This window comes from Oryctolagus cuniculus, chromosome 3 (genome assembly GCF_964237555.1).
Source record: "Oryctolagus cuniculus chromosome 3, mOryCun1.1, whole genome shotgun sequence".
Classification (NCBI taxonomy): domain Eukaryota; kingdom Metazoa; phylum Chordata; class Mammalia; order Lagomorpha; family Leporidae; genus Oryctolagus; species Oryctolagus cuniculus.
In genome coordinates this window covers 137087130-137099591 of record NC_091434.1, presented here as the reverse complement: position 1 = coordinate 137099591, position 12462 = coordinate 137087130, and the positions used below count along the sequence as shown (strand labels likewise).

The window sequence follows — 12462 nt, the reverse complement described above, 5'->3', positions numbered from 1 at the left end:
TGAATTGTTCACATTAACAATGTTAATTTGGGGTTTGGGCATTTTGCCTAGCAGGTAAGATGCTGCTTGAGATGCCCACATCCCAGATCAGAATGCCAAGGTTTTAGTCCCAGCTCCACTCTGATTCTTGCTCCCTGCTAATGTGCCTGGGAGGCAGTAAATGATGGCTCAAGTACTTGGACCCCTGCCCCCCTCCCCACATGGGACACTGTGGTTCCAAGTTCCTGGCTTCCAGCTTCTGCCTGGTGCAACTCTCACTGTTATGGGCATTTGACAATTGAACCAGCAGATAGGAATTTTCTCTCTCTTGGTGTCTCAAATAAATGAAAATTCAAATGCTTAATTTTATGTTATTTGAATTTCACCTCAATAAAAAAAATGTAGTCCTCTTTACCATTCCTTTCAGCATCATACTGGAAATCTTGGTTAGTGTAATAAGAAAAGCAAATAAAAGCACACTGATGGAGAAGGAAGAAGTATAATTGTCATTCACAGATGACATTATTAAGTAGAAAATGTAAAGCAATTGACAAGTGATTATAGCAAGGTTGCAGGATACCAGATTAGTGTAGAAAAGTCGATTACTTGCCTGTATGTCAGCAATGAACATGTGGAATTTAACATTAAAAATACAGCATCATTTATGTTAGCACTCCCCAAAAATAAAATTCTTGGTTTTAAACCTAACAAAGATGTATATAAGATTTATATGAAAAAAACTGTAAAACTTTGATTAAAGAAATTAAAAATATCCCTAAATGAATGGAGACACATTCCACGTGTTCCTGGATAGACACTCATTGTTGTCAGGTTGCCAGTCCTTCCCAACTTGATCTGTACAGTCACAGCAGTCCTGTCAGAATTATAGATTTCAGCAACCTGGTTCTACAGTATATATGGAGAAGCAGAAGTCCCAGAGTAGCCAACAGAATATTGAAGGAGAAGAACAGCATTCCAAGTCTGACGCTAACTGACTTCAAGACTTAGTATAAAGCACAGTAATGAAGATAGTGTGATTTGGCAGGAATGCACAGACTGACCCATGGAGCAGAATAGACAGCCCGAACCTCACATAGATCAAGCTGACTGATCTTGGTAGAGGTGAGCAAAGGCAATACAATGAAGCAAAGAGTTCTTGCAACAAGTAGTGCTGGAACAACTGGGCCTCCACAGGCAAAACAGTGAATCTAGAGGCAGGTGTTTGATGCACTAGGTAAGTTGCTTCTTGGAACACTTACATCCTGTATCAGAGTACTTGGGTTCAAGTCCCAGCTCCTCAACCAGTTCCAGCTTCCTGCTGATCCACACCCTGGGAGGAAGCAGGTGATAGGTTGAGTTTCAGGCTCCTGGTGTTGGCCTGGCCCAGCAGGTATTCAGGGAATGAACCAGCAGATGAAAGATCTCTCACTGCCTGCCCTCTCAGCTTTTCAAAATAAAAATAAATAATTTTTTAAAAATGAATCAATACAGAGCTTATGCCCTCACATAGATTAACTCAGAATGGATCACAGACCAGTATGTAAGATGCCAAGCTATAAAGCTACCAGAAAATAGGAGAAAATCTTGATGACATTGGATTTGGGGACAGCTTTTTAGATATGACACCAAAGGCACAATCCATGAAAGAAAGAACTGATAAGCTAGATTTTGTTAAAATGGCCAATGCATGTGCTGCAAGACACTGAACAGAATGAAATGACAAGCCCTAGATTTGCAGAATTCCAATCTGATGGAGGACTGCTAACTAAACTATGTAAAGAACTCTTAAAACTCAATAGTAAGACAATAAACAACCTGATTTTAAAATGGGCTGGAGATCCTAATGGCCACACAGATGGCAGAATTGCCCATGGAAAGACCATCCCCGTCATAGGCCGTCAGGGACAACAGTGAAGCACCACCCTTCACCTAGTGGAATGGTCCAGGCCCGGAACACTGACAGCACCGAATGCCAGCAGGGATGCTGCTGGGGAGCACCAGGAACTCTGGTGCATGGCTGACGGGCTGCGCGGTGGTACAGCTCCTTTGGAGCACCTCTTGGCTGAGTCTTAAAAGCTAGCCATGCTCTTAATACCGTGTGCTCCAACAGACATGCCGCTTGGGTATTTCCCCCAAAGAAACTGACGCAGAATCCCGCCCCGAGATATTTGTAACAGCTTGGATTATAATCGCCGAGTTTTGGAAGGAGCCAAGATGTCTTCAGTAGGTAAATGGGTAAACAAACGGTGGTTCATCCAGACGTTGAAGTATTATTCAGCACCAAAAAGAAACAAGCTGTGAAGCCATGAAAAGACATGGGAGCCTTCGATGCATAGAAAAGAAGCCATTCTGAAAAGGCCGACACAAAGTGTGATATCAGCTCTGTGCCGTTCTGGAAAGGGCAGTACTCCGTGGACAGTAAATGGCTCAGAGGTAGCCAGGGATTGGGGGAGGGAAGGCGGAGGGCAGGCAGCAGAATGCATCAGTGAAGCTACTGCGCGTGGTGCTGTAGGGGTGGTGAATGATGATTGTCACGGAAGCCTTCCCAGTGCGTAGCTCCAAGCGTGAACCCTGATGAGAAATGTGGCCTTTGGGGGTCACATGTCAGGACCAGCCATTGCACCAAGTGGGCCTCTGTGGTGGGGATGCGGATCGTGGGGGAGGCCGTGCAGGAGTGGAGACAGTAGGCGGACAGAGTGCTTCTGTTCCTTCCTCTAAATCTCACTCGAGCCTACGACTGCTCTACATACATGACGGAGCTGATCCACCTGAGCACGGCCATTCCCATTCATTTTAGTGCTTAGTGGCTAAAAATGCACTTCCGGGTGGAATGAAATTCAGCCGCTCACACACTTAGTCGCGGAAGCACCTCCACAGAATCCCAGGGTTCCACAGGACAGCGTGTGGAAATAGCTGAGCCCCTTCTCCAGCTTCAGGTGGGCAGTGTCCTCCAGGGACAAGGAGCTTCCGTCTTTGCAAGGCAGCCCCTGAATCCGCCAGGCAGCTGTCATTCTTAGATCTTTACGTCATGAAGCTCCTGGACGGTGGTCCCAGTGCTGGCACCTGCAGCCGCTGGCGTGGCATCACTGGCGTGGCAGCAGCTGGCTGGCGTGTTCACTCGTAGTCTTCTCTGCCCTCACCCATCGCGTCTCCTCAACTGTGTATTCCCCGTGTGGCCCGTGTACACATTGCCCGACTGCCCATCTCTGAGTGTTCTCCCTCTGTCGGGGACTCCCTGGGAAGGTCTGAAGATGCCCACGTGCTTCCTCCCTCCTGCAGGGCTATCCCTGTGCAGATAACACCGTGACCTTGATCCAGTGCCCCACTGATGAATGCTGGCGGTTTTCCCGTCTTGCTGTTATGACGATGCAGTGGGAAATGCAGGTGCACATGTGGTTTCATAGGTCTGTAGGAGAACTTTGGAGAACGGGAGCAGTGAGACGGAAGGGTATGGGTGTATGGAATTGTATCAAGTATTGCCTGATTGCTTCTGTAGCATCCGTCTCACTTTCCCTCTTGTCAGAAGTCTCTTTCCCACGCCATCTCCAGTGCAGTCTGTTACTCTAACCTTCGGATCTTTTTGAATCTGCGAAGTGGTGTCTCACTTCAATTTTAACCTGCGTTTCTCTTCATTCTGCGAGAAGGTGTGCATTTTTATATTTTTAAGAGCCATCTCCCCTTCCCTTCTCTGGATGCTTTGTAGTTCTAAAAATGCATAACAAAAAGGCAAACAAAGGTAAGGGACAGGTGTTTGGTGCAGTGGTTAAGACACTGCTTGGGATGCTTGCATCCCATACTGGAGTGCCTGGTTCAAGTGCCAGCTATTCCACTTCCAGTCCAGCTCCCTGCCATTGTGTGCGCTGAGAGGAAATAGCAGCAGGTGGTGGTTGAAGTGCTTGGGTCCCTGGCACTTACATGGGAGTTCCCAGCTTCTGCCTGGCCCAGCCCCAGCTGTTGAAGGCATTAGGGGGAGTGAACCAGCAGATGGAAGAAGGAAGATCTCTCTCTGTCTTTTCAAATGAAATGGAAAAGATAAAATACTTTATGTTAGTGATGGGGTTTGGGCCACAGAGTGTGCTAGATACTCAAGTGTGCCCTTCCAGTCTGGAAAGTTTTGTCCTATCTAAAAGGTTCATCCTGTATTTATTACCTCTCTTGTTTTCTCTGGAACTGCTTTCATTTTCATTTTTTAAATCAGCTTTGAGGGTTTTTTTTTTCCCCCCAATTTCTCATCCTTTCATTTGCCTTTTAAAAAAAATCTTGGCAATGGTCAACACATGTCATTATATCTTTTCCAGACCCTTAGAATTCAAAAAGACCCTTAGAATGTACCCTTAGAATGTTATGATAATGATGTCCCTGTCATCCGTTGGAACAGTTGCGCCCCTCTGGTGGGGGATGTTGGTGGGGGTGGGGCAGGGAGTATTTGGCTGCTCCATCCTCTCTGCTCAGTGTTCCTGTCACCCCAGAACTGCCTCACAAAGTCTGTTTTAAAGGGAAAGCGTCTGGCCATCATGTTCTTAGTTTCTAGTGGGGTCTGAATGTTCTAGAAACGTAGTCCCCAGTGCAGCAGTGTTGAGAGGTGGGCCCTTTCAGAGATGGCTGGTTTCCGAAGAATTGGCTGGCCCTCCAGAGTGGGCTGAGGGCAGGTTGGTTATCCCAGGAGTGGGTTCCTGATGAAGGGAGGAGCGTGGCACCCAGCACTTGTACACAGGCAGTGGCGACCTCCTGCCTTCTCACCTGCCCCGGGATGCTGCTGTAGAAAGGCTCTCGGCAGATTAGCAGCCCTGGGCTTCCCAGCCTCCAGAGCCCAGGTGTGACCTTCTAGCGTTACAAAACTGTCAATACTGTCTCTGAGCTACCCGTTTTTCTCTGATTTGCCCTTTTTATAAACTTGCTCTTTTCTCTTTTTGTTTCATGGATATAATATCATCTTGAATAGAAAGTAGAATTCTTTTGAATGATTTATTTATTCGTTGGAGAGAGAGAGAGAGAGCCATTAGCAGAGAGCTGGATGGGAAGTGGAGTGGCTGGGACTTGAACAGATGTCCGTATGGGATGCCAGTATGGCAAGTGGCAGCTTAACCCACCACAGCACTGCCCCCAAAATGGAACTTCCTACGTGTTCCCTACTCTTCCTGAGTCTTTTGTATCCCAGGGCTCTGGGTGGGTAGTGCAGGCCTGCTGGCCAGCGTGCTGCTTGGTTTGAGCTGATGGTGAGCCCGCTGCTTTGGGGAACCCTGAGTTCACAGCAGGAGAGGACCCTTGTTCTAGCTCAGCGGCCTTTGCCACGACTGACAAAGTCTGTCTCCTTCATTCAGGTTCCCTCTCATCTGTGGACTGGGAAGAGTTGTAGCCAGGGTCGACTGCCCTGTGTACCATGTTCAGGGTGGAGAGGCCTTGTGTCCCAGGCCTGCCCTGACAGAACCAGATGTGCCCAGCTGGAGCCATGGTCCCCCCACGCATCAGACCCACTGTGCTGCTCTGGGTGTCCCTTCCCGAGCTCTGTGCTGTTACGGGCCCATCTTGGTAGTCTGTGTGCAGTTTCCGGGTTGTCTTGGGAGGGAACTCACAGGTCACCTGCCAGCCTTGCCATCCAGAGCACCTCAGCCTATGCTCGCCTGCTCTTCCGTCCCATCTCCCTGGGACATCTGTCTTCTCCAGCTCTTTAGTTTGTTTATAAAAATAATAGACTTTGGCCTGGGCAGTGTCCTGACCAAGCGCTCAGAACCAAAGAACCCTCTGAGCCTTTTGATTTTCTGTTACTCCTCTACTGTTCAGTACTCTTCAGAGTGTTCCTCCATTCATTCTGAGGGAAGATTTCCTTTTTAAAAATGTGTCTGTTTCTGAAAAGCAGAGAGACGAGAGAAAGATCTTCCATCCTCTGGTTCAGTACTCAGCTGATCCAGGCCAAAGCCAGGAGCCAGAAACTCCCCAGCCAGGTCTCCCTCCCAGGTAGGTGGCAGGGACCCGTGTACTTGAGCCCTCTCACCTGCTGCCTTCCAGGGTGCACGTTTGCAGGCAGCTGGGTGGGAAGTGGAGGTCAGCTGGAACCCGGGCTCTGTACCGTGACATGCAGGCACTCCCAGCTGTGTCTGAGCCACTGTCCCAGACACCCGCCCGCCCCGGGCGGGGAGCGATCTCTCCTTCCTGGTTGGTTTGCAGAAGCTGGAGTTCGTCAGGAAGCCTCGTCAGGCGTGTATTCTCCTGGCAAAGGTTCCATCCAGTGGAAACGGCCCAGTGGTAGTGTTGGTGTTCCTGACCTGCCCACCCTCTCGAGGTGGCGGCCACGTGCAGGGCAGAAAGCAGGTGCAAGGATTTGCCACGGTCCTATCTCGGTGGCTTTAGCTTGGTTGTCTTTCGCTTTGGGTTCAGTTTTGGTTTTGTTGCTAAACCACAATGAAAAGGATTGGGGTTAGGGTCTTAATTTCCTGAGTTTATGTAGGTACATTCCCATGGTAACTATTATAGGGAAGTTTTACAAACAGGCATCACTGAAAGTAATAGTTTTGAGTAAGTTTTTTACTAAGATTATATGTCACAGGGCCAGTGTTGTGGCACAGCTGGTTAAACTGCTGCCTATGCCATTGGCATCCCACATGGAGTGCCAGTTAGAATCTCACCTGCTCTACTTCCAATCCAGCTTCTGTCGCTCCCCGTCTTCGTGGAGGAACGACACAGGACCCTGCGCTGTTCTTTCGTCTGCTCGGCCCTCCCCGGGTTTGCTGCTGGTTCTTCCCGGGTTGGCTACTATCCCTTCCACGGAGGGAATGGCCACATTCCCCACTTCCGCAGGGGAGCGGCACACTGCCGGCCGGTTCTCTCGGGGGCTGCACAGATGTTCCCCTTAGATGTTCCCCTTAGATGTTCCTGGTGCATGCCGTCTCTCTCCTCCTTTATAGTCCTCCTCTGCCAATCCCAACTCGGCTGCCCACACGCCGAGTACGCTGCTCTCCAATCAGGAGCAAGTCCTACAGTTTATTGGTTGAACTGGAGGCAGCTGTGCAGAAGCTGTTTACTTCTCTCCCAGCGCCATATTGTGGGAGAGCAGATGCATAGAATAAGTCTTAATTCCAGTAACTCAGTCTAGTCCGGATTGCTCCCCACAAGCTTCCTGTTAATGCACCTGGGAGGCAGTGCATTATGGCCCAAATACTTGGGTTTCTGCCATCCATATGGAAGACCTGGATGGAGTTCCTGGCTCCTGACTTCAGCCTGGCCCAACCTTGGCTGCCATGGCCATTTGGGGAGTGAACCAGTGGGTGGAAGATCTCTCTCACTGTCTCTCCATCTCTCTCTCTCTTTCTGTAACTCTTGCCTTTCAAATAAATAAAATAAGTCTTTAGGAAAAAAAGATTTTATTTCTCAGTGCATCTGATGGTTTGGCAGTTCATTTTTTAATTTTAAAGTGGTGACAGTTGCAGGTATTCTGAAATAGACTAAGTGTAATTACCTTCATTCAGATACTGAATGTGGGAACATCATCTCATTTGCATGTGTAAGGAGGACCACCCTGTGCATCTTCTTGACAACACTAATGGCAGTGGTGATGTTTTCATTTCTCTGAGCTTGTTCACAGAAACGTAAAAGTAATTACGGTTGCTTACGAAGATGCGCTTTGCATACACTTGAAGATTATATCTTATCTTTTTAAAAAACAGGAGCAGATGTCTCAAGTGTTAGATGCCATGTTTGAAAAACTGGTCAAGGAAGGGGAGCATGTCATCGACCAAGGCGACGATGGGGACAACTTTTACGTCATCGACAGGTGAGTCCCACCGGCCTCATGACTGCCAGTCAAGGAACCTTTTGTGTAAAATCTGAGCAGTTACCAAGACAGCTGCCAAGTTGGTGGGTGGCAGTCGCTGTTCCCTCTTTACCCTCTGCTGCATTCCAGGCTCTGTAAGCTGTGTGCGTGCATGCGGTGAAACCACAGCAGAGCGTGAAGGAGGCCTGGTTTGGGTAGGAGTTGGTGGATGTTGGTTAATTTAACCTGTAAATCTCAGTCACTCAGTGTGCACATCTGATTGTTGCTAAATTATGAGAGAATGGTATGTACTAGCATCCGTGGTCGTAGGTACTAATTAGAGAACAGAAACTTAATACAGCAACAGCTAGAATGTTAACTCACAGTGTAACTCTGTATGTGTTATGTTTTTAAGAAGCTTCTTTTTTTATTAACTGTGAAAATAAAGCATGATTTTAAACAATACAGTTCTTAGGAAGGGCAGGCTTAAGGTGAAGAGTTAAGCCATTTTTCTCAACGCTTCTGCCTCATCCATACACCATAGTGCATCTGGATGTATCCTTCCAGAAATTGCTTGTGCATTATTATATCTGTCTTTGAAAACTCTGTGGAGGGGTTATTATAGTTAGATGAGAAGGCATGCATGTATATTGGAAACCTGACTTCAGAAACCCGAAGTCATGCTTCAAGCCATCTAAGAACGATGCACCTGTGCGATAAACAGAGGAGTCCCAAGGGAGACCCAAGCCTCTGTTTCCTCATCTTAGTGAAACAGTGATGAGTGTTCGCAGGACCGCTGGCCTCCGGCCTGGTTTGCTGGATTGCGTTTGTCCTCTGCGTAGATGTGTGTTCAGCTCCAAGGCCTCGGTGACAGCCCTGGGGCAGCGTCTTTTATGCATGAGTGTGTGCTCTGTGAATCCAGGGTCGCCTCATGACCCTGGTGACCTGTAGCTCCGGCACCAGCCTGGACCTTGGAACAGAGCAAAGCCAGTTACCCCACAAGTAACTCCAAGGCATGGCTCCGGTGTCACCGACAGCTTTCATCCCCTGAGCCGCCTCAGGGTGCTTCCAGCTCTGTGTGTTTCGCTGCAGGGGAATCCGAGAACCCCATACAACACAGTGTGCCTCCCTTTTTTTTTTTTTTAAGTGGGTAGTTTTGACTCTAAAATCCTCCTTGGATTTGTATGTGCTACCTCTCCTTTTCACTAGATCCTGTTGATCCCTTTCTCAGATGAAGGTAAAACACTCAGATGCACACAAGGGCTGAGACTTGGTCAGGTCAGCCAGGTCTCCCGGCCCTGTTGCTCCTTCCCCAGCCTGCACTGCCTGGTGCCGTGCATTTTCAGGGAAGAAACCTGTAGGAACAGCAGCACACGAGAACTCGCGCGGACTCACTCCTGCTGTGATTGCAGGAGGACTGGCTACACATGTACGCGATATCCTTGAGACAGTTGTCCATGAATTATTATTATTATTTTTGACAGGCAGCGTTAGACAGTGAGAGAGAGAAACAGAGAGAAAGGTCTTCCTTCCGTTGGTTCACCCCCCAAATGGCCGCTACGGCTGGGCTGGGCCGAGCCGATCCAAAGCCAGGAGCCAGGTGCTTCCTCCTGGTGTCCCATGCGGGTGCAGGGCCCAAGCACTTGGGCCATCCTCCACTGCACTCCCAGGCCACAGCAGAGAGCTGGCCTGGAAGAGGGGCAATCGGGACAGAATCTGGCGCCCCGACCGGGACTAGAACCCGGGGTGCCAGCGCCGCAAGGCGGAGGATTAGCCAAGTGAGCCGCGGCACCAACCCATGAATTACATTAAAAACCAGTTGGTTCTTTTCTTTTACTCATGAACCTGCTTTTCTCCTATGTGTTTCTAGAGCCCCTAGTGTTCCTTTATCAGTTACAGTCTTCCTTTTCTAATCGGAAAAGCCACTTTTTTTTTTTTGCCACCATCACACCCGTTTTGTCTTTGCTAGGGCTGCTAGGGCTTAACGAGCACAGCAAAGCCCAAGAATCCCTTCTGTGTGCCCTCACCTGGGCTTCAGCAAGCCTTGGAGTCACGCTGTGTGTGGGATGACACTGTCCACTCCAAGAATGTGGCTGAGAGCCAGATGGCGTGTGGTCCAGTGGCCGGGAGAGAGATGAGCACAGTAAAACTAGAAAATGACCAGGGTTGGATACCTGGTCTGAATTTCTCTATCATTTTGAACTTTAGGCTGAGGGTTAACCTAAGTGAAAGGCCAGACCTGTAAAGGGCTGGAGACAGGTGTTTTCTGCCTCGTGAGCCAGTTTGGCTCCATCCCAGCCCTTGACCTCAGCTCTGGTAGCACCGAGCCAGCTGTATGTAATACACGAACAAACAAGTGTATTCACGTCGCAGTAAAAGCTTTAGTGACCGAAGCAGGCAGCCAGCACTTGAGCCGTGGCTCGCCAGCCCCTAAGCTGTTGATCATAAAAAGCTCTACTAAGTTCTGTAGAGCAGTGGCTCGCGTGGAGTTGCTAGCTCTATCTTCGTCACAAGACATAGCTGCTCTCTTCTGATCACAAAAGCAGTACGTGTTTGTTCTGGAAACAGACCTCGTGAGATGAGGTCGTGAATGTCCCTGAACCCTCAGTGTTCTTAGGCTTGGAGATAGTAAGTGCACTCAGTGTTTGCAGTAGGCTCCCTCAGATGCTTTTCTGTGTTTTTACTCCTGGGTTATAGTCTTGGTTATGTTTTTATCACTTACACAGTGTGACTGTCCCGTGTTCCTCAGGACGCGCACTGATACGGCACTGACCTCGTCTAGTTAATGATCTCTCCAGGCTGCTCTAGAGCAGGTGGGTGCACACTGACACCCTTGTCTGGCTTCTTGTCACCAGAGGGGAGCGACAGGCTGGAGATAAGACTTTATTACACAGGGCTCCTCTCCGAAATAATGTTTGATTGTAACGCGATTTCACTTGGATCACTCTGACCTGTAATTTGCATATGTCCAACAGAGGAACATTTGACATTTACGTAAAATGTGACGGTGTGGGAAGATGTGTTGGCAACTACGATAACCGTGGGAGTTTCGGCGAGCTGGCCTTAATGTACAACACACCCAGAGCAGCTACAATCACTGCTACCTCTCCTGGTGCTCTGTGGGGCCTGGTGAGTAGAGTGTTTATGTGACCTGAGTGTCACCATTAGTGAGAATTTTCAGTGTCAGTAGCCAGCTAGAGACAGTATCTTAATTACCTTTTTAAAATTCATTTGTTTGGAAGACATACAGACAGATCTCCCAACTGCTGCTTCACTCCACCAAATGCCTGCCCTGGCCGAGGCTGGGCCAGGCTGAAGCCGGGAGCCAGAAATGGGTGGTCTCCTTCGTGGGTGGTAGGGACTCAGCTACTAGAGCCGTTACTTGCTGCCTCCCAGGGTGCGCGTCAGCAGGAAGCTAAGCCCAGGTCCCCTGGCATGGGGTGTGGGCCTCCTAAGCAGTGTTTTAGCCATTATGCCAACTGCCCACCCCAGTATTTTAATTCCAATAGGTAGGTATATTTGTGATCGTCAGTCATCAGGGACTTTATTTAGCAAGGTCTGGATGCTGAGCTGTGGGGCACGAAGACTGAGCTCCAGTGAGGGCCGGGAGCTCAGGACATACCAGCCGAGGGGAAGACACTCAAGTCCACATCGCACATGTGTGCATGTATTGAAGCATCATACTGTACCCCATAAATATGAGCAATTACGTGTTCAAAACTAGCAAACAGCCCCCCACATAAAGCCCTCAGTGCTTTTTCTCAGACAGCATTCTGAGGTGTTTATCATCTGATACATTGGTGCCCCCCAAAATGTGGTCCCCTGGCCAGTAGCATCCATATCACTGGGGAGCTTCCTGGACGTGAAAATGGGAGTCTCACACCTACTGAGTGAGAAACTCCAGAGCTGGGCCCAGGAGCTGCGTCTGAGCAGGCCTTCCTGGTGATCCAGCCTCATCTTGCGGGCTGCGGAGCCTTTTTTTCTGCCAAGGGCCATTTGCATTGCTTATAACCTCACCACGGGCCATGCAGAATTGTCAGCTTAGAAATTAGCGTGCCATAGATAGATTGAATTTCAAGTCCGGCCTGCAATTGCCTTGGGAGGCCTTATCCTGCCTCCAGGCCAGAGGCTCCCCTATCCGGAGAGGTAAAGAAACCACCAAAAACAGATGCTCTTGGTGGTATCCATCAGTCAGCAGTTTTAACTTGGCATTTAAAAGCAGCTGTGTAGAGAAGAAATACCTGATGCTTTTGCTTCCCACCTTGACATGCATCAGAATTTCCTAGAATATGGGGGAGGGGGGTGTCGCTCCCCCTCTACGTGGAGGAATGACACAGGACCCTGTGCTGTTCTTTCGTCTGCTCGGCCGTCCCCGGGTTTGCTGCTGGTTCTTCCCGGGTTGGCTACTGTCCCTTCCACCTCCGTGGAAGGGCGGTTCCCCCTGGCCACTTTCCCCACTTCCGCAGGGGAGTGGCACACCGCCGGCTGGCTCTCTCGGGGGCTGCACAGGTGTTCCCCTTAGATGTTCCCGGTGCATGCCGTCTCTCTCCTCCTTTATAGTCCTCCTCCGCCAATCCTAACTCGGCTGCCCACACGCCGAGTACGCTGCTCTCCTCCAATCAGGAGCAAGTCCTACAGTTTATTGGCTGAACTGGAGGCAGCTGTGTAGAAGCTGTTTTCTCCTCTCCCAGCGCCATATTGTGGGAGAGCAGATGCATAGAATAAGTCTTAATTCC

The 12462-nt window shown here is 49.3% G+C and overlaps 1 protein-coding gene across 1 annotated transcript in view; it reads left to right on the top strand.

Moving 5' to 3' along the window:
* The window catches only part of PRKAR2B (protein kinase cAMP-dependent type II regulatory subunit beta), a 131910-nt gene that overhangs the window by 102202 nt on the left and 17246 nt on the right, over positions 1 to 12462 (top strand). The window contains exons 5-6 of the mRNA XM_002712035.5: positions 7641 to 7747; positions 10702 to 10855. Coding sequence (XP_002712081.1) covers positions 7641 to 7747; positions 10702 to 10855 — 261 coding nt within the window. The remainder of the gene's footprint in view (positions 1 to 7640; positions 7748 to 10701; positions 10856 to 12462) is intronic.